We start from the raw sequence: 23,105 nt of genomic DNA, 5'->3' as shown, positions 1-23,105 counted from the left end.
TTTGTTTATGCTTTTTGCCAGTCCCAAAGCCCCATCTCCAGCTTCTCTTGAAATTCACAACTTACATTTCCTTCAACACCTACCTCCTCTTAGCCAGATTCCTCTAAAAATTCTATTTTCCTAGACTGCTACCTTTTCACAGGTCTTGAAGCCATCAGAGTCTGTAGTGTGACACTCTGAGAGTGTCCATGTTGTTCCTGAGTGGTTTTATGAATATCTTTCTCTGAATACCCCAATCGGAACTACATAAGTGCCTATTTCAAGAAAACAATAACACTATTGGAGGGTGATAATAGCTTGTATAATTAATTGATTAACTGATAATATATGTTAGGGTTTGTAACATGATACAAATTGTCCTTTATCTGGCATAATATCACAAAAAAATCACAGAATATTACATTAAGGAGGAAAACATCTTCAGTGAAGGGACTAAGAACAAGAGAATCTCAAAGAGTTGGTTTGGGTTAAAGAGCCAGTGACAGAGCTGAACAAATCTCTGGTCTTCTGCTTCGGCTCATGTAATTTGACAATATTTTGCAGCTAAGTAGCACAGGCAAATATGTAAGTCCTAGTATTTCCTGACAGGGCTTGATGATGAACCAAAATGAGAGTGAACTGAAAAGTACTCTGTGTTCTCAAGAACAAAATGTTCCGTTAAGGCACCCCAAAGAGCCTGTTCTCCTGGTTGAAGGACCTACCACTAGTGAGAGTGCTCCATCTACCCCTTCCTTCTCTGAGTCAGTCAGACTGTCCCATTCCCACCTATGAGCAGAGTCACAGGCCAATGAATACTAGAGAAGTTCTTCCTTTGGAATCTTATAGTGTAGGCTGCCTTGGTTTTACTGAGGAACACTTCAAGGTTAACTGGGTTTTAGAGGAGTCTCTTTAACTGAATTGTGATGTGTTGCTCTAGCCAGTTAACAATTACACCTACCTGTATACCATGTAAGATTAGACTCTTAATTTTGGAAACTGTTTCCATGAAATGTGTTCTTAATAATTAGCTCACTTTTAGAAAACCAGCCATCTCCAAAGTCCAGTCTAGCTTGTCTAAACTCATTATTTTCATTAGATAACTACTGAGGACCTTTAAGTCGAAGATTCAGTGTGACCTGGTAGAATAAGCATTAGAAGCAGGGAACACCGACAACAGTGTTCCAGCTCTATAGTTAAACTGCTTTGTGAAAAGAACATAATTCCTCTGGGGCCTTAGTTTTCTCACTGTGAAGTGACAATAACTATAGTTTCTTAAAGGACTACATTTCTAAAACTTCCAAATTAGGGCTCTCTTTTAGATGAGTCTTCTTTTGGGCATTTTTGACAACCTAAGTTTTCTTTTGTGGGGTAGTTGGGAGGAAAAGGAATAATTTTTCAATAGCATTGACTCCACTAGGGGGGTATTCCAAACCCCATTTCAGGGTGAGGGTTATCATATATGTTATATATAAAGTTTGAAATATTAGGTTCTAAAATTACCATTGCTTCAATATTTTGACTTAATTATCAACAGCAGTGGTTTGATGGAGTGAGTGGATCATATGCACATTTGGAAGAGCAAAACTATAACTCCAAAGTTGAAGTAAAAATATCACCAATAAATATATAAGATAAAAGGAGTATTAGATTTTATTTTTTGGAAGAGAAAGGAAGAAACGTGACTTGAGGAATCTTGAATACTATTGTTATATGAATATTCAAAGAGAACAGATGTGTCTTCTTACCTCTTTCTGTGTCGTAGAGGTACACAAACTTCTCCCACTTGTAGTGACCCAGAAGACTCAGAATAGCCCCCTTCAAGGCTGGGCGCATCTGGATGACAAATTGCACATCTGCATCAGTGGGGAAGCTGGGCGTGACAAAGGACGTGTGCAGGGCCCCACAGAAGGATGTGAGAGTGTTCATTGACATCTGGTCATAGAATCCAAAGATGGCATACACTCCTCTTGAGAACTGGGAGCAGACTGCAAAGAGAAGAAGGAAAAATTTTAATAGCTCCATGGTCCCTTGCTGCAGCTTGTAGGGATTGGAAATACAACATATAGTTAGGTTTTAGCTCTAAATGACATGCCTTGAAAGAAAATTGAAGATCTTCAAAATCTCTAAAATCCCTTGAAAGCCCTGTTGTTCAGAAAAACAGGAAAGAATTTATTTGGTATCGTTGCCAATCCTGTGTGTCTGCCACGAGCAGGAGACTAAAGAAATGGGAAGGAAAGTGGCAAAGGTTGTCTCACCTCAGTGCTGTTGTAGCCTTACCATAGCTGCCTGGAGCGTGTGAGTGCACGTCCCGAACCCAGGTACAACTGGATAACTTCCACCCCTTAAGAGCTTTCTACTAGGTGACTATAATGTCTAATGATTTAGTCAGATGAACTGCTGATGTACCTGCTAAGAAATGTGTTACCCCTCTTAGGTTTTATAATGCTTTAACTTTCATTATGTTATGATTAACACCCTTTCGTGTAGACAACTAATGAAGAGGATTTCAGATTCTGGGCAGACAATTGGGAAGACTGCTCCAGTGAGTCACACGGGTTAAGTGGGCCTATTCTACTCATGTGTTATTGGCAAAATTGCATCTTGAACCTTTTACATTATTTTCCAGATCTATTAATCTACATTCAGAGTGCTTATGTCCCTCTCATGATCATTGTTAGCTTTCCTTCATTTGAACATGGGTCACACTATCTCCTTCCCTTTTCTGGACCAGATGAGCTTAAAAAATGTGAACCAATTTCAATATTAGCTTAAGTAGAACATAATTAGCAAAGCACATCAGCTCAACAACACTGTGTGGTGAATTCCCAAACGGAGTGGAAATGATCTTTAGATTATCTGCACTACTTCTCCCTCGCATTCATGTGAAGCAGCAGAACAGACGACTGATAATGTGGTATGATTTAAGGGGTCTTGCATGGTCTCCCTTATCTTTTAGGAAGCTACTAGAAGATTGGGGTGTTGGAAAAAAAGTTTGTGGCTTAGGTGGTGGTTATTAGAATCGTTTTTAGTCCTTAGTATGTTAAGATGAATTCATTAATATGTCTGATTTGATGCCACGACAAATGGGAATGCAGAAAGGTAACTTCATCAAAGGATGTGTGGGTTAGAGAAGAGAATAGGTGGCATCTGGTGCCCTCCCTAAGGAGTTAAACAGTGAAGACACTCGCACCAATAAGAAAGTAGGAGGAGGAAGGCCAGTGGAAAACCAGTGTAATCATTTCTTAACCCTATTGTGACAGAATTCTCAGCATCAATATCTTGCTTTTCATACATTCAGTTTCAACCTACATCAGATAAGGCTATTCCCTTTCCCAAGCAACTCATTGAGTCCAAGGTAAAATTTCAAAGGTAATTACCAGTATTTCAAGCATCTCCAACAGGGAAGACAATAGCATCCAAACTTTAGGGATTCTAAGTGACCCTCCCCCACCATGCACCATAAAAGGTCTGTTTTACTAAGAGCATGTCAGCTAGACAATGAATTGGGAGCACATCATGACAGACCAAAGGGAGTATTCAGAAACAAAAAGGGAGTGACTAGATGCCACTTTCTCTTGGTCATCAGCAAGAAGAACAAGGGGAGTCCCATTCACAAGTTAATACTGTATGTGGAGAATTTGTAGTACCACACAAATTGTAGCATACAGACATGCTCTATAAAACCATGACAAGTTAATGAGAACAGCCATTGAACACTTAGTGTCACTGAGTACTGTGCTAAATCCTGTACAAAAATCTCATTTACTGTTTCCAACAACCTCAGGAGGTATTACTATGATCTCTCTTTAACATATGACAATTCTGACACAAGCATGTTTATCTCTTGAGTGGAGGAATCAGGATTTGAACCCGAATCAGTCTGGCTTCAAAATCCAGACTCTCTGGGACCCAAATCCAATGACAAAGTTAAAAAACAATGATTGTCATAAGTGAGATCAGATATCAGATTTAATAAATAAAAATATAAGTTGTTTAACCAAATTTGAAATTTCAGATTATGTTTAGTATATAAATATAATAAGTATCCATAAAACCATCACCCAACCCAAGAACTGGAACATTGCAGATAACTTATTTTCCCTAGTCTTATGAAGCAGAAGAAAGGACGACAGTTTCCAAGATAGGTAGACATGGGTTCTAGTCATGGCTCTGCCAGCCTGGAGCTGTGTGGCTTCGTGCGAGTTAATGTTTGTAAGCCTGAGTAATCTAAGACAATATTTCCACAGCCAGGTCCTGATGTCAGACTGTGGATACTGAAATCTTGAATTTATCAGTTCTTAGGCAAGTTACTTAGTATTTCCATGTCTCTGATCCAGTTTCTTCACTTGTAAAATTGTTATAATAACAGGGTTGTGAAAGTGAGCATGATTTCATTCATGGGAAGACCTATAGCAATGTCTGGCACACCAGAGTTACTCAGCTAATGCCAGCCATCAACAAATATTTATTCACCATCGCCAGTGCCAGGCATTGGGAGATACAGCAGAGAAAAGAGATCCTGTTCTCTTGTAATTTATGTACTAGTGAGAGGACAACACAATAATAAATGAGATAAAATATAAAATATGTTTTAGTTGTAAGTGATTCTTTATTACTGTCATAAGTTGAGTAAATAGCACAGTGCTTAATAAATACCTTGGGGACTAAGCAGTTCTTTGTTTCTTCCCTCCAGCCAGATCTTCTCAGCATATTTTCTCCTCTGTAGTCCTACCAGGTCACCTTCCCCATGGTAACCATTGTCTTTGACCTCACAATGAGTATCCAGGTAACATACGTTTACTCTCCTTCAATGTCCCAGTACCTTTCTTCAGTGCTCTCACCTACTCTCACTCCCAAGTAGTAATGGATTAAGAGAGAAACCCCAAAATTTTGCTGGAGAATGTGCCGTGAAATATCTCCACTTTCTGTTTCCTAAGAGTGTCTGTCTCCGTCTCCACTCACAAAACACGGAATTCTCATCGAATATGTTGTTTTTGGCTACAACCCGGACTCCTGGGGATGCCAGTGTAGCTCCCGACTGTGTTCACTTCAGTGGTGAGTGACAAGCACAGCTGAAGCCAGCTGCCATGCTTTTATTTATAGTCCTAAATTCTGTAGGGTTGGGAGAAGTATTGTTAATGTAGAGTGTGGTAGATAATTACACCACCTTAAGTCTGTAAGATCGGGAGAGGTATCGTTAATGTACAGTGTGGTAGATGATTACACCACACCTATCCCAAAAGGTATCATTAACAACATATCAAAAAATCTGATTACTCTAAAGATCAGAATAACAATACTACATACCATTTACAGGAAACTTTTATAGCCTTTTGAATCATGGGGGAACGTGAAAACTGTAGTCTCTTACTGATTTAATGACGTCATTTGAAGCAGGAAGAAGAAAAATATAGTTATGAAGGAACTGATAGACCTATATTACAAAAGGTTTTCTAGATTATACCATTCCAGGGGATCAAAGAGGATTAGATCTGGGAGGGATCTTGAGGCATGATGTGGTCCAGTGCTTTAGAAAACTGTGGTGTTGGTTCACGATGAAGATTTGCAGTCTGTTGAAATATGTATGTATTGGGGGTAAGGTTGACAAACTATTCATTTTTAGGAAGGACAGTCCTTTCTTGATATCATTTTTATTGTCCAGTGTTAGTCCTTTCTCTTCTGAAATGATGATATTGATGATAGTGTGTATGTGTTTGTATCCCTCTTGTGGAATCAATTTATCATTAATATTGCAGATTTGGGAGATTAAGATATGGATATATTTTGAGGGACTTTTATTCATTCTCCAAATCTGTGAATTAGATTAGGTGGCTAAGAAGCATTAAAGCTGAAGATGGAGTTAAGATCGCTGGTGAGCAGACCTTACAATAATGAGATTATTCTGGAGTACCTGGGTGGCCCCATCTAATCATAGGTTGCCTTCAATGTGGAAAAAAAGGTTAAAAGAGGAGTCTGTTTTAGAGAATTTGACATGAGAAAGATTTGACCAGCCATTGCTGGCTTTGAAGGTGGCTGTGAACTAAGGAATGTGAATGTTCCCTAAAAGCTGGGAAAAGCAGGAAAATGGTTTCTTCAAAACTTCTAGATAGGTATCCCTATCTAGATTTTAGACTAGTGAGACGCCTACTAGACTTCTGATGTGTAAAACTGAAAGATAATAAACTTGTCCATTTCAAACCATTAAATTGATGATTTATTACAGCAATAAATAGAAAACTATTAATATACTTAACATAGCAACATTTAAATGCACCTCTATATCAATCTACATGCCACTCACCTCTTTTCCCTTTGGTAAGTCAAAGTTGGAAAATCAATAATCTAGTTCCATTTGACAGCCCAGGAACCACCTCCTGTGAGGTCATGTTACCTCTCCTTGAATGCATAAGTAGTGACGGAGCTCACAACTCACAAGCAGCCCTTCTCTTACAGGGTTCTGATGTCTAGAGTTCTAGGGAACTCTCTTCAATGGAACCCAAGTTTACCGATTGGATTTTTGAGTACCTTATTAGGTACAGTGAATTTCAACTACATATGATGTCAGCTTACTTTATAGGATGTTCAAAAATACAACTGATGTGAGCTTGGGAATGGCTAATCAAGTTTGGGCCTTTAGCCTCATTGTACCACTACTTATCAGGCTAAATATCTGCTAACATATCCCACCTGCCCCTCAGTCCCCACCCCTTCCATAAGCCATTGTTCTAACTCCTTCTTTACCATTGCAATGATTTATGGGATTGGGATGGGGGGCATCTTGTGGCCTTCTGCTCCTGCAGCTTAGTTTCTGTTCCCAACATTCAAGTTTGATGATGACCCATTCACTGCCAAATCCAACTCTCTTTGAAGACTATCACTCCACTTAATTGCTGAGCAGCATTAGATATTGTCAGTTAAATTCTCCCCCTTGAAACTCTTCTGAGTTAAGAGTCCTTAACCTCTGTTGGCTCCTCAACCATCTTTCCTGCTCTTTCTCAGCTTCCTTTTGGCCCATCCCCTTGTTAAAAGCTGTCTATAGAGCTTATCCTTAACCCTTTTTCTTCTTAATTTTTAAAATTTAACAAATATTTATGTAACTTCTGTTGACATTACATATTATATCATGACTTTTCTGATAACCCAATAGTATGTACCAAGCAGGGGCACGATCTCATCTCACTACCTGCACATGTATCACTTAATTACAGTCATGTGTTATTCACGATGGATATATTTTGAGAAATGTGTGGTTTGGCAATCTAATAGTTGTGCAAACTTCACAGAGCACAAGGACACAAGTGCGGATGGTATAGACAACTGCACACTGAGACCCGATGGGCAGCCTTTTCAGCCTCCATAGTCTAGGCAGTCCACCCTTGGCTGACTGCAGACATTGCTGGCTTTCAGACACACTCCTATTGCTCATAAAACAGTCTCACTTGAAGGCCCTCATGGCCTCCCACATTCCACTTATTATTTCTCTACTCTCACCCCTGCACACATGGATCTGCTCCTCTTGTCCCTGTTTCTCCCTAATGCACCCCCACCTCTTCCAGTCTCCCAGGCTATGGTGTTCCGGGTCATCATTGCCATCTCTCGCTGCCTCATTTCCCTCTATCATTCTTTGGTGATGCTTCATCAATTCTCTCTGCGCAGCAAATGAGATGTCTATTTCCTATACCTTTTTAGTTCAGACTCTCATTGCTTTGCTCTTAGACTGTGATAATAATCTCACAAATGATCACCTGTTTCTAGGCTCTCCCCCCCCCCAGTCTGTCATCATTATCACTGTCAGACTAGTCTTCCTCATTCTTTATTCTTTCCTCCCTCAACTTCTGATTGCAACTATCTGATCACAGTGTACCCATCCCAACTCAATTCCCATTTCTGTAATAGTCTGTATCGGAGAACTTATTAGGGGCGGGGGTGTCCTGTGCACTGCAGGATGTCTGGAAGCAGCCGTTGGATCCTGTCTACCCAGTAGATACCAGTAATATCACCACCACTGTTGTGACAGCCCCGAAGGCCTCCAGATGCCATCAAATATTCCCTGAGAGGTAGTGTCACCCCTTGTTTTCTTCTTCCTATCACCCCACCCACTTTGATAACCACAGGGTTACTTGGTTGACTTGCTACCACAGAGAACTAGGTCTTAACCTAATGAAAAATGCATACATATTTAGAAGATCTTAAAGGAGTTATTTTAGAGGAATGTTTGTAAGGGTGGATAGCTTGGACTATTAAGAGTCTACCAAGTAGACAGATACAAAATGCCTGACCCTTTGTGTTTAACCTGGGAATCCAGGAGAGGAAGAATTAGACAAAGTATACAGGTATTCAGGAAGGTGGAGGGGAAGGAGCCAGCTTATTTATTCCTCCTTTAGGTTCATACAGATCAACTTTCCCATCCCCTTAAACTCCCTTTGGTCTTGGGTTCTAGTAACCCCAGTGGAACTTACAAGTATCGGCATAAGAACTAGGTGTTAGCCTCATTGTCCTGATTCCATGGCTACCATCTTTGGGTTAATTCTCTTGAACATTTTGTTCTCCTCTCAGGAGTACACTGTCTTCCAACAGTCTAACTAGTTATTTTTACAATTACATGGCATTTATCTCAACCTAGCAAAGAAAATACTCATTATCAACATTTGATCCTACTAGAGCATAATGATGTGCAAATGCAGGCATTCACGTACGTACACATGTATCTCGGTAAATTCATTTCACAATGGGAGTGCACACCACCCGTCTTCCACAGCAGTGTCAGGAATGGCAGGAGCGCTGAGAGGACTTGGAGTGCTTTTAGGCCCTTTTATATCAAGACAATATAGTTAAGCATTGGCGCTCAGAAGTTTTATATTTGTTGTTTATTAATTTGCTAATGTATTCATTAGTCTAATAAATTTGGAACTACTGGGTGACAAACATTGTCTAAGTGCTGGGATACAGCTGTGAGCAAAACACATAGGACCTTTGTTTCCATGGTGCTCAGTGTAGGTTTAGCAGCAAATATGACTAAACAATCCCACCAATGTGCAGTTACCATGTTCTAACTACTGAGGAGGGAAGGCATTGTGTGTTATGAAGCTATGTGGCAAGGTGACTTTAATTTAGACCAGGTGAGGATACAGTTATCGGAGGCTGTGACATTTCAGTAGGTTCCTGAGAATAAAAGCGCAGTTCCATGCTGAGCGACTAGCACTTGCTGAGGGCTCAAGGGAGGACAGCACTGGAGGCCTGTGAGCACTGGAGACCAGTCTGGCTGGAGTGTGGCCAGTCATAGGGTGTGGGCAACATGGGTCCGTAGGCAAGGGGGTCCACCTGTGGAGGGCCTTGTAGGATGGTGGTAAGGAATTTAAGAACCATGGGAGGAAATCTCAGAAGGGCATTTATCGTGGGTATTCCATGTGCTGATTTATATTTTTCAAAGGATTTCTCTGGCTGCTATATGGACAGTAGACTTAAATGGACATTTAGATGCTATTCTTGTCAACTAGGTGAGAAATGATAGTATTTTGGATTTGAAATGTAGTAATGGGGGTGAAGAAATTTCCAGCCTATTTTTGAGGTCAAATTACTAGCTTAGAATAGACTGAGGTTACTTAAATTCTCCAAATGTCTTTTTCATGTGAAAGGATTCTAACAGTCACCCCATAGCATGCAAATTAAGTAAATACATGCAGAGCGCTTACCACTCTCATGTGAGTTTGTGCTCCATTGACAAATGGTCTTTGCTATTAATATTATTAAAATATATTTCTTTGAGCTTTTGCGTGGTTCACTTCTTACTTTGCTGTGTGATATTGGGCCAGTTATGTCACTGGGCATCAGGTCTGTCATTTATAAGCCAGTAGAGCTAACACCTGCCATAGCCACCTCACAGGGATGTGCTGAGGATAAATGGAAATCACAGCTGAAACTCTGCTGTGAAAAATTACAAAAGCTACAGAGTGTCCATGAGTAAGTAAGATTGGTTCTAGACCCCAGTGATCATCATTCCCACAGCAAATAACTCAACAGAGTCGTCATTCTTCCCAGCCTTAGTCTCTGCCATTCCTCCACAAATCTCCTTCAGTCATCTAAGGTAGGCAGGCACCTCTCTTGATTTGTGACTCATTTTACCTGGGATTTAACACAACACTTAATTGAAAAATGCATTTATCTGGTGACCCTGTCACAACCAATGAAACCATTTCTTAAGCTGGGCACCAAAGTGATGAACTTTTATGATGTCTTTGAATCAGCCTTATGAGTTGTCATAGACAGATTAGAGCTTTTGGAGTGATACTGTGTCATATAGCTTTTGAAAGCTATTTAAAAAAAACTTTGCAATCCATGCTGGGGTGAAGGATAAGCTAAAGTCCTAAACAAAAATCACTCTTAAAAACTATATCATGGTTATCTGTTGCTTTATGTAGTTTAAAATTAGACCATAATTTAAATTGAAACCATATAAACAATCAGAGATGTTGGTCCATTGTCATTGAGACATACTTTTATGTCCCATTCATTTGAATGCTTCAAGTCATTTTTTTCAAAATTGAGGTTCACACCTCTTCAGATATAGGTCACCACACTACACCCACCACAAAGTACCCACAGTCATCCACCACAGCCCACTGAGCCCGTCCCCACGCTGTTCTCCTTGTCTTCCTCCCTCTCTGGTAGCCTCAAATTGAGAGTCAGATTTCTAAGGTTTGGTTTTGTCTGTCCCTTTATGTTTTATTTCTTACATCACATATAAGTGTGAAGTCATCTGGTATTTGTCCTTCTTCTGGTTTACTTCCACTTAGCATGATTCCCCTCTAGTTCCATCTATGCTGTTGCAAATAGCAAGACTCCATTTTTTTAAAGAGTTGAGTGATATGTTACATCGTGTATATAAACCCCGTCTTCCTAATGCAATCATCTGTCCTTGGGCACTTGGACTGTTTCCATAACGTGACTAGTGGGACCAGTGCTAAGTGACCATCCCTTTGAATAAATGCTTTTGCATTCTTCAGGCAGATACTTAGAAGTGGAATCACTGATCACAGCCATTGTTAATGTTGAGTCTGATGCCCCCATCACTCCCCTCAGGCTCCTAAGCAGTGAGAAGTTCCCCTGTTCAGTTTGACCCCTCTAGCCCACCTGCTCATGAGCACTCACATAATGGCCAACTCACTGCACCCCCAAAGCAGAACAGCATACTTTTAAGTTACTCTGATCATTAGAGATTTCCTTGTTATAGTGAGCACAAATCTGTCTCTAACTTTTACCACTTATGGCTTCTTTTAGTTTGAGGTTCACAGACAACACAATTTCTACTGGCTCTTCTAAAGACAGGCCTCCCGACGTCAGAAGCTATGCATCCCACTTGTCTGTCTATGCACATGCTAGGGGCAGTGCCCTCCATTTGATGTACCACAGTGTGGGGGCCTTTTGCCATTTGAAGGTAGGGCTGAATTTTAGTAGGGCAGAAGCGAAGAGGGGAGGTCAAGTCGGTGCTAGCAAGCCCTGTCAACACTGATACTTATCGGGGTAGGTTTTGAGAGCCACTGTGTCTTAATCAGATAGAAACACTCAAAGGGTTTCTAACATATGCGTGTCAATTAAGCAGATACTTTTTCATTGGCCACTTACTGAACAGTACCAAGCACTGTGCCAGATGCTGGAGATGTGGAGTTGGACTGTCAAGTTCCATTTCATATGACTCTCTTCTAGGACATTCATAGCTGGCCCAGTGACAACAAGACCTCATCTTCCTCCCTACTTTCTCTTCTCACTGTGTATTATTTGGAACCCAAATTCATCACTCAATCTCAGTCCCTATTTTTGCAACTGTAGTTCTAACTTCTTTCAGATCAGAGTCTATGATGAATAAGGGAGAAAAGGTAGGTGGAAGACTATGCCTCCCTCTTTTCCTATAGACGTGCCCACCCTGTCAGGTATGAAATCGATGTAGTGAGTCATGACTTGGAATTTACAAAAATGAATGAAATAGAATAGAAAAATAGTACAGTGTACCCAGACAATAAGGGTAAACATTGTTCACTGAAACTTCGTTGTGGCGATCAAATGTATGTCTGTGTGTTGTGGGTCATGCAATAAAACATATTTCTTCACCACCTTACACTATTGTAGCTCCAGGCACCACCCCTGGCCTGGCACTGGTTTAGTCTGCAACATTTGTTTATTGCTGCCTATAGAAATTCACTGTTTCTTACCTCCTGCAGGTCCTCTTTTATCCCTCTTCCTGTTCCTACTCCCTAGACTTGAACCTTCGTCTGAACTCCCCCTCCCCCCATCCAGCTGGAGTGCCACTGAACTGCCATCTGGGATGGGAGCTGAAGGCATCTCTGTTCCCACTATCTCAGAAGGGACTGATTAAGAAATGTGTCACTGAACCTTCAATCTGGGTCATGAATCCATCACCCCACAGAACTGTGGGCATGTCATGGGATCGGGCCAGGGTCACACCGCCTTGACTCCCAGCCTTGGACCTGTGTGCTCTTGTGGGCAGCTCTGGCGCCCTGGTCACCTGTGGGCTGGTCACAACACACATCTTCTTTTAGAATCATGAGCTGAGAAGAGACACCACTGGAACAGAGCATCATTCAAATGGTTTCCTACTTTAGCTTCTTGCAGCAACACCTAACGTCTGAGGCCTCTTTCTTGGGTCCTGCAGGTGCTCCCTCAGTGACCTGAATGTAAGACTGTCTCCCAAAATGCCAAATTTGCTCTATGGGGAAGACCCTGATTCACAATTGCTAGAAATAGCTAGAGTTAAGTAAACACATGTAGAGTGCAGTCTCTGCGGCCGACAGGCCAGCCCCTCCAGTGCTTTGCTGCTCTGTCATGTATTCAATTTATAATTTTCCTATACTTTCAAAGAATACAATGGACCACGTCAAAGTTGTTTGTCTTCTCCAAAAGAAAGAGGAATTAGGCCTCTAGTATTTACTTTGTGCAACATCATACAAAATTAAAGACCTCCTATTTTCAGATGTTAGTGGTCTTTCCAGACAGAAACTGCAAATTCAGTCATTAAAAACACTCAAGCAACTCCTCTAGAGGTTGGCCCCGGGCTTGTGAGTGAGGTCAGTGAACACACTCTGTCTTATCTTAGGTACTGACACACTGTGACAGGTCCTCAGCTCCCTGCTTTCTATCAGGTGGAGTCTGAACCCTTCAGCCTGGAATACACGTGGGCAAAACACAATGCACGAGTTATACAGAGTAGGTTCTCAGTAAATAGTGCCGATTCGTTGTCTACCCCATGAGTCTCCAAGATTAGGGCTCATGATCCATCCAGAACTGTCTCATGATTCTCCGGTGGGAGCTGCAGGTGCAGCTGCGGCGTCACTGGTCTTTCTAGGCTGACAAACTTCCTGCTCATTCCTGCTGCTGAGCTTTGGTCACACTGTGCCCCATCCTGGAACACACTTTCTAAATGTCTACCTTTCCACTTCTTGCCTACCTTTGAAACCTAGCTGAAGTTGCCTCCTCCATGGAGTTTTCCATGCCTGTTTCATCCCCCAAGAGACTGATTCTTTTCTCTGAGTGCCAGCAATACCTGGAAGGAAGCCTCCTTTTTGGCTCTTGAGCACAACATGCTTCAGTCAAGCTGTGATTGACTTGCTTCATGTATGTGAATATGAACTATCAATGACCAAGACGCTCTGGAGCACCAGGAAGCCATAACATATTTTCAGTTAGTTTTGTCTCAAGTTCAGTGTAATATGGTTCATGCTATAAGCACTTAATGAGCCAATGTAAATTGGTACTGAAGAGCACAGTCTCCGGTTCTGTTTCCTAAGTCATTGCTGACTCAATCTATGACCTTGCATTTACCTTTTTTCTTTGCTGTCTTCTGCATACTGGCAAGGGCAGTGTTTATCTTAAAGAGATGTTTTGTGGATTAGCCATGATGAATGTAGAACATGTAAAAATATGACCTTATTATTATAGGAATAATAATAATTACAGCTGTATTTGGTTAAATGCTCCAGAAATCATATAGAAGATACCTCCTCTGGGTGGCAGAGGGGGGAAGGAGTGTGGTAGGGGGAGTGGGAAGCAGCAACTGTACCAGCAATTAGTCAATTATGAGTAATTTTACTTTATTGCTTGCAATTTTTGTTTCTGTCACAATTGGGGCCTAGTTGCCACTTCTGTTTTTAAATGGAATCTTTGATGAAGTTGGTTAGAGATCATTCTGCATGGGACCTACACTCTCCAGAGCAATGTTACAGAGCAAATGACTCTGAGTCTACTCTGCCGTGCCTCACCCTGGAGCTCCCACTTACGCCAGTGTTCCTTCCCATGCTGGTTTTCATCTATCCCTAAGGACTTTCGACACCAGCATTCTGTGGGGGCACTGAGCCTAAGTGTTGGCCAGGCAGCGGGCGATGTATTTAAGGGCCCACCGAGGACAGAGTCCTTTGACAGGTAACTGAAAGAGATACAGAGGAAACAAACATCTGTTTCCTTGGCTGTGAAAGGGTCTTTTGGTTTATAAAAGGTTTGGAAAGGCAAGAAGAGTCCCTTAAAAAAAAAACAAAACAAAACTGAAGCGACTATCTTCAGAACAGGTGCAATTAGTTTATTCAGGGTTGCTTCGATATATTCCTGGCTGGTGGCAAAGAGATGACCTGTAGACAGTTCTGTCTTCATTAAGAACTCCAGCTAGAAACCCTTTTAAAAGAGACTCATTCTGTGTCCCTATCTTTTTCCTTATTTATCTGGCCACCTGAATCATTCCACACAGTGAATTTCTATAGTGTTCTGTGAATTCTATGTCAAAATTCCTTTGTGCACAATTAATTTCTGTGTGTAGATCATGTGAATATATTTGATGCAAAATAATTGAATGATAACTGAATTACCCTTCTCTTTCCTCTCTCCAGCTAATACACAAAAATATTATCAATGTGCTGTCATTCATTAAACAAATATTTATGTGCCTGCCATCAAAATTAGGAATCAGGAAGATATTTTTTTTTTTTTTACTGCATTTCATGTTCATCAGTTACAGGCACTGACTTTCTTTTCTGGATGTTGGATGCTGTCTGTTTATATATGATGAGATTTTTGTTGTGATTTTTCTCTGAAGATCTCAACTTGGGGCAGTTCTGGAAGGATTCAGAGAATAGGTTTTAAAGGACAGTTTGAGTAATCACAAAACATTCCTTTTCATGAGTGCTGCTTTTGCTTTCAAAGTTTTGTGAATTCCTCTTTGGGGGAGTCACTACTTTTTAGCCCTGCCCCACTCTACTCCTTCCTCCCCTCCTCTCAGTCACCCCCCAAACAAACAGCCTTTGCTTTTGAGGAACTAAAAAACCAGCTGTTGACCCCCAGATTTCAGCAATACAAGTGACTGCTCTGGGGTCTACCACACAATGAGAGGCTATTGTTTAGGGACACATTACTTTGTTTATCTTTACTGCTCAGAATTTTAAGTTTTTCCACTTTTGCTTTTCCCCTCTTTTTTTTTTTTTTTTTTGGTCTTTATTGCTTCAGATTCTGATTATGTATTCAGCACACACTCTAGGGTGCCAATTTATTTTTATCGGCCCATTAAAAGGGCAAATAAACCTTTGTTTTTATAAGAAGATAAAGGACCAATTATCCTGGCCCTCAATGCATAGTTGCTGTTTGAGCTTACAATCCAGTTATGTGTCTTTAGAAGAGATTTTGCCACTTGCATTCTCTTGCCACATTTCCTGGTATTTGTTTGGTCGCCATGACATGACACATTGGTTAGTGAATGCCTTAGCTTTGAATGAACAGAGTCATTATTTTATTAGCTGCCATGGTCTTATTTGTGTTCCAAGCTCTCATAAGGAGAGGGTCAAGCTCTGAGGAGAGTAGTCTACTCTCTTGAATTGAATGGTCTTGGGATCCTACTATGTTGCCACAAAGAATGGAAGGATCAGAAATGTGTTATAATTGGATTCTCATCCAGTCAGTGGCAGGGAGTTGGGATGGCACTGCTTGCCACCTGCTTGGAACGTATTTTCCTGTAAGAAGCTCACCCTGACCATCCCACAGATAGTTGCTGCCTCGGCGCGTCACCTTGCCGCTCTAGGTATAATACTGCCATCTGTATTCCAGCGTCCTGCGAACTGCGTTCCAGGAGGTAAAGTCCCAGTCTTTTCAGGGTGGAGGCTTGGGTAGTAGCATGTGGAATAGCAAGGTATATGTCCTGGGCGTGACTCTTGCTGCTTGCAGACAGATGAACTCACAATAAGGGGCGTGGCTACAAATCCCTTGTTGGCTGAGGCCAGAATCCTATGCAGGCTGATGTGTAAAGGGACCACTGGAATTCCAGGACTGGGCAGACTCCTGGCAGCCAGGTGGTGGCATCTGTGAAATTGATTGCTCCTAAGAAGGAGAGCCTGGGACAATGGTATCATTTTCATCAACAAGGATGGCAGTTTTTTCCCCAGAGTCCCTTGGTGTTAACTCATGAAAATGGAAGGAAGCAAAAGGAAAATGAGTGGAATATTTCTGACTATAAAGCAGGTGCTGTTATTTTCCTGATTTTTAGTGTAGTCTTTCATTTCAGAAGAGGAAAACATGAAAAAAAGGAAAGTTAGAGGAATTATTCATCGATGTACATCTAGTTCCTATCAACAAGCTAACAACATTCTATAGCGAATACTGCGACTCATGCTTACTATTCATGGCTTCAACCTCTGATCATCAAGTTCCTAGCAGAAGGCATCTTGCTCATTCTTTTATTTCTAAATCTTAAGCATAAAATGACTTAGGTAGGGATAAAGCCAGAAATATCAGAAATGGGGCTTCAAAAGAAGTAAGAATAATTGATTTCTGCATATCTGGTAAATGCAGGCTGGTTTCTTAGTCATTGAAGGTCCCACAAGTCCTCAAGATGGTGCCTGAAACAGTGACTTGCATTACTGTCATGTAACCAAAATATAGTTAAATATTATCGGTTAATTTTTTAATTTCTAAAATCTAATTTCGTTCTGTATTGATATTAAGGTCACATTGGTTTACAGCATTGTATGTGACTGAGAGATCTGGGTCTCACCTCTTCAGAATGTGTGGCACAGCACATCCAGATCAAAGCACCCTAGTCTTCTACCATAGTCCTTTGCACCCCCTTCTTTTGCTCCCTACTCCTCTCCTTTTCTTACCCCACACTTTGAGTTCTATAGTTGGGAGTCTAAGGCTTGTGATTGGTTTGGTTCACAACTGTTCATTTTAACCACAGGTAAATAGAGGCGGCTGGGGTCTAGGCACATTCAAGATGATACAGCAGAAATGGGGGGGCCTCTGTGAGATTCAGAATTACCCTTTCATGTCTAGCATGCGCAACTCTAAAGCCCTTATGGGTTTGGACCTGTTGCATAGTTTTAGATGCTCAATAAACAGGGCACATCTATGGGCAGCTTGCAGGGATTCAGGCCTGGTCTCTGCCTGCTGACAGTGCTTGCTTATCCTTTTCGACATATGTACATGAAAATGCCACCATGGTTTATTTCTATTTTAAACTGTGGACTTATTTTCAATGAGCATCTCTTAAAATCTACTCTTTGAATACAGGGTTATTTTATCTTCAGGTGCCAAGCAAAAGGATGAAGGTATGACCTTTACAGAAGATTGAGACACTGATTATCTGCTTTGGTGTCTGGCATTGGCAAATGAAATAACTGTTTAATCAAAGGTGTGGTTTAATAATTATTTTTTTAATAGGCCAGATGGCTATGATGCTTTTCTTTTCGTTTCACCATCCTTCTGAAGAAATAAAATATGCTTGGACATCCTGCTGCTTTATAAAAAGGGCAGGATGTCTGAACTCTGAGAGGGGCAACATAGGGAACTGGGATAGCACTGGGCGCAGTGTTCTTTTCCATATGCCATCCAGAATGTTCTCTTCCCTCACACCTACATCCCTAATGACACAGGCAGTTGTTTCTTGGCTACTCAACTCACCCTTTTACTTCTTAGCCTAAATCATGACTTCCTCTGAAAGCCTTCTTTTATTGCCTCAACAGTGTTAGCTAGTTCTCCTATTCTGTAATATGCTGCACTTATCGTACACAACATGGATCATATTTAGGGATAATTCATGAGCTGTTTGCTTAATGCCTTTTTCTCCCATACTTCTAAGCACAGGGACAGGGACCACTTGTACAGCACCCACCCCAAAATTGAATATCATGCGTGACACACAGACGGTGTGCAAGAGATGGAGTTGGCAGAGTAGCTGACTACACTGATGAAAAAGAAGCCACCCAGAGCTTCGATTCTGTCCCCAGCACTGCTCTTTCCTGGACTGCCAAGGTGGTATGTCACTAAATTTTTTTGAGCCTTAACGTTCTCAAAATGATAGAATAATCTCTGAAGTTCTTTCTGGCTGAATATTTAGCATGCCACTGAAGCAATTTTATGATTCTTATTCTTCTGAATATTGAGAAATATTTCAATTGAACTATTCAGGATTTGCTGTCTATCCCCAGGAATCTCCAGCATGTTAATGGTTTGAATTGTTGAATTGTCACTGGCACAAACAGTTTTAATTAGGGGATTCCTCTTCAGAGGCCTTGTAGGTTGTGCAGTGTTGGTCTGCTTGGGAAAAGACTAGCAATTTGCTAACTGTGGTCTTCACATCTCTGATTACTCCCTCTTTGCTTAGCTTTTACTTCTAAGGTTAGGTGCTTTCACATGGAGAGCTTCATTCTGTGTTTGGAACAAAAGGAAAGTGTCTAAAGTAGGGAGGAAAGTCTCTGGTGGTAAGTGATTATAAGCAAACAGATGACTTTCTAGCATGATCTGAAGCAGATCTTACTAGATGGTATGGTTTGAGGACTTCCCAAATGCTCCTATACGCTCCGAATAGTTCCCTTATAGGCTCACTCAGGAGCTAGAAATGTCCTCCAAGTTACTTCCTGTTGGCCCTGAGGTTTCTTTAAAGCAAAGTTATTCTATCTGGATCAGCTGAGATATTAATAATCATTGTTTCAGAGTTCATTTTTGTATTTAACTAATATTGAGCTAATGTCTTTGGCACATAGAACATAGGATGGGTTCATTTTGATTAAGACCTTAGGCATGAATTATGAAAACTGAAAAACATGGGCTATTTATGTTATTACTTATCCTAATCTGGAGCTTAGGATACCATCCCAATATACCTCCTTCAAGGAGCTAACATTCAGTCAGCTAATATTCAGTCTCAGGGTACTGGCCTCCCCTACTTGGGAGTACTCCACACTTGGAAGGAAGACCTTGTGTCTGGTCTGGAGAAAGCTTGAGATAGTCAAAAGCTGACAAGTTGTCCTGAAGTATACAAAGTGGGAATTCTTCAGGATTTTTCACCCCTCACCTCCTCTCCTCAACTTCACTCATTTGGTAGAGGCCTATGTTTTAGGAGACTATCAGAAACTGATTATTGGTCTAGACTGCCTGTGCTAAGTCTGTGGCTTATTTTTGTTTATTAAAATAATAGTAATAATGAATACCATTTGATAAACATTCACTATCTATCAAATACCATGCAAGGCCTCTAGCTATGTTATTGCAACTGTCAGGTCCATTTAAGTTCACACGGTATGATCTTCCTGTCAAGCTACCATGATGCATTGTACTAACTCCCTGACCCTCGCTTTCATCTCCAGTAGAGCATCACAGATGGGAAATCTCTGTGATTAACCAATCATCAGTTAGGAAAATTACTGTGTGCTCCACACTGTGCTAAGTGCTATGGGAGAAACTCAATGGGAAAATATAGTCCTAAACAACTCAATGGGAAAATATATAGTCCTAAACGTGACTTCTGTTTTTCATTTATAGTTTTCTTTTTCTAATTCTTAGACAGAGACTTAGGTCCCCTGATTAAGTCAGTTGACTTTTCTTTGTGGTTGTCTTTATAACTATCCATTCATTCATCCTTCATCTATTTCTTCATTCAGTATTTATTTTTTATAAGATTTGTTTATTTATACATCTAAGAACTGGGATACAGGCCAGAGGTATGGCAGGATGAGATGATTCATCAGAGACAGAGTAGGGAACAGAAAAGGCAGATTGACTGAAACACACTGCTGAGGGGAGCAATAGGTGGGACAGGAGAGGTCAGCTGTGCCATGTGGGTCACCTCCCAGTCTGGGGATCGAACTTGTGCTGCGGTGGCTGCAGATAGCTTCATACTGCTGTGCTTTAACCCCTTACACTACCAGGTAGGGTCCTCTGCATTTATTGGTTATCTCCATGCTCAGGTACCACAATAAGTGCTGGGAGATAGAGGTGAAGAAAGCATGCCCCCTGCCTCAAGGAGGTCATGGTCCATGTGAACAAGGACTGCTGCAGATAGAAAGGGAATGCACCAGTTGAGGTGACTGGCCAGATGGATGCCAAGCCAGTGAGCACCATCTGTCTCCTGACGTTATGCTGTCCGGTAGGGTTAGGGTATAGAGATATTAATTCAAACTTGAATGTAATGGAGAGTTCTTATAGATACAAAAGTACAAAAAAGTAAACACAATGAAATTCATGGCACAATAGTAATTGGAGAAACAGATGATGACTTTTTCAACTAATTCACAAGACCTAATGGTCTTGTATAGTTCAGGGTTCTCACGATGAATGTATTATAAACAGCGAGAGGTCAGGTGGCAGTATGGAAGGAGCACCCACTTGGGCAGTGTTGTAGTCTAAGCACTGCAACCTTGGGTAGCAACCCGGTTCTCAGTTTCTCTGTCTACAAAGTAGAGAGGACAATCTTAAATCCCCCCCTTTCACTCTTAGTTTTCCATGGCTAATTTTCACTACACCACATGGAGATAAGAGTCCTGGCGAGTTGACCACCTGAACACAGAGTTTCCAGCATTTCACTCTCAGTGAGACATTCCTCCTTTTTGAATTAAGCAAACATGTTGCCTGTGGTGATCAGGCTTCAATAAAATGTGTGCCGAATTCGGAACATGTGTTATATAATCAAAGCAACTGCTTTGCTGACCTCTGTGTCAAACTGCCCTCCTTCTCTGGCAACCTTAACTTCCCTCCATCAGCAACATCCTGATTTCCCCAGATCTCTGGCAATCCTGAGGAGCCTTGTCCTGCCTGAGCACGACAGCTGCCTGATTTGTGCCATTGGACTGGATATATTTTGCATGGGCTTGCCCGAATGCTGAGGAATGGGAGTGAAAGTAAATGATGTTGGATATGGTGAGAACTTGTCATAAAATCTCAGAATCAGACATCTGCTTTTGAACAGATCCTTAACAGCAGAAGGCATCACAGAGGCCAGGCAGTGAACAAAATGGTGTTATTAAATCTCTCCATAAAAAACAAAAAAAATTGGCTCTTCTGTTAAGTGCTTCCTCTCTAAAAATTATCCATGCTAGCCCATATCCAAATGTCCAACCACCAAAGTCATGGTCACATGTCATTGGACCCGTTAGTTAGCTTTGGAGTCCCCCCCACCCCCAATGCAGCATGATGGTGTTTCAAGTCACTGGTTGGAAATGTTCCCTTGGCCCTTTGAGGCATATCCAGATACGCTGGAACCAGTAAATGTGCAATAATATCATTTACCATAATGTCCTTTTCCTTTGCAAGCAACCCATCTATCTGTGATCTCCAAGTCCCAGCTCACTATATTTGATGGAGGTTATATTTAAAATGAACAACTGAAATGGCCCCATAAAATGTCTCCTCCATATCGTTTTTAATCTTCTCATTGACAAGCATACGTCAGCTCCACAGAGTTGACTGCTCAAAGGTTTGGGACAACAAGTTTATTCTATTACGATAATTTATTTCTATTCTTCCTTTCTATGCTTTGTTATTGTTATCAAAGTATTTTTTCCCCTATGAGGTGCCAGAGAGCTAGCAGGAGAAGCTGAAAAGCTCCAGTCTATAAAAAGGAAGGGAAGTCTTAACAAGGGAACTAAAATGCCTAGAATGCAATTCCTTCCTCACACCCTATGTCTTTACCTGACAGTCATTGCACTGGTCATTTGGCTTAGTACTTCACTGGAACCCAGAATGTCTCCAGTTTACAAATCCACTGGTCGAAAGAGGAGTGATAGAGCAAGGAAGGTATCATAGAAGCAATTTAATATTCCAATACTTGAACCACTCAAAGATATGGGAATAATATAAAAGAAATATTCTGCCTCCCAGATGAATTTACCTCATGTGGTAGAGAAAAAGAATCACTGTGGTACATAGAGACAGCAGTGACACAAAATTAAGCAACAGAGCAATTTTCCTCCACTTTGGGACTTACATGCAGTTGAGTTCCGATTCTAGGCCTACCCTCTCTTGTTTCCTAGGATATCTGTCTGGCAGATAGTACCTGCTCAGTATGGTTGACTGATTTGTCAATACTTGAAGCCCATTTTTCTGGTTGGCAGGTGATATGAAATCCATTAATCAGCTAGGTAACATTTCTTGGGTGTTGTCTTTTCATCTATCAATTCATTCAACTATTCATTTATTTCTTCATTCAATATTTACTTTATTGGGTATCTCCACTCTCAGTAGTACAGTAAGTGCTGGGAGATACAGGTGAAGAAAGCATACTTCCTGCCTCAAGGAGGTCATGGTCCACATGAACAGATAGAAAGGGATTGCTAAGTAGGGACTTTCATTTGAATCATGACTTAGCCAAACATTAAATGATACGATAACATAATATCTTATGAAACAAAGCATTAAAATATGTAGGCTAAACAAAGGGGCCATACAGAAGGCATGCAGCTGTGTGGGCTTCAGGAGGTCCAGAGGAATTAATGAAGGAAGATCAATGTGAGAAACAAAGGCAAGAAGGCCCCAAACTAAGAATTTCATTAATTCCAACATTGGCTTTTCATGAACATACAGCGTGCAATCAAAAAATATTCCGAGGGCAAATGGTGGAGGGGGAGTTGGGGAGAGATGTGGAGTTCAGAGTTGCCAATAAATACCATTTAACATCCCTAAAGGATCAGCTCCTTTCTCTTCTTATGGGTAATAAGTGATTAACTGTATCCAAGAATGCATATTGTCTTGTTCCTTTTGGATCAGAATGGTTATTTTCAATGTTCTCTGCTTTTTAATGTGTAATGTTTAGTACAATAAAGAGTGATGTTGTCATTAAGGAATCATGTTCTCTCTTTTTTTTTAAAAAA

General features: G+C 41.0%; 1 protein-coding gene across 4 annotated transcripts in view; it reads right to left on the bottom strand.

Moving 5' to 3' along the window:
- The window catches only part of GRIA3 (glutamate receptor, ionotropic, AMPA 3), a 257,603-nt gene that overhangs the window by 190,837 nt on the left and 43,661 nt on the right, over positions 1-23,105 (bottom strand). For all 4 annotated transcript variants that reach the window (XM_004685771.2, XM_012727148.1, XM_012727149.1 and 1 more), the window contains one exon: positions 1,725-1,964. In XM_004685771.2, coding sequence (XP_004685828.1) covers positions 1,725-1,964 — 240 coding nt within the window. The remainder of the gene's footprint in view (positions 1-1,724; positions 1,965-23,105) is intronic.

The sequence above is a fragment of the Condylura cristata genome, unplaced genomic scaffold (assembly GCF_000260355.1).
Source record: "Condylura cristata isolate star-nosed mole 26May11 unplaced genomic scaffold, ConCri1.0 scaffold00019, whole genome shotgun sequence".
Taxonomy (NCBI): domain Eukaryota; kingdom Metazoa; phylum Chordata; class Mammalia; order Eulipotyphla; family Talpidae; genus Condylura; species Condylura cristata.
Note: the sequence above shows the minus strand (reverse complement) of the source record. Positions and strands in the feature narration are given on the sequence as shown.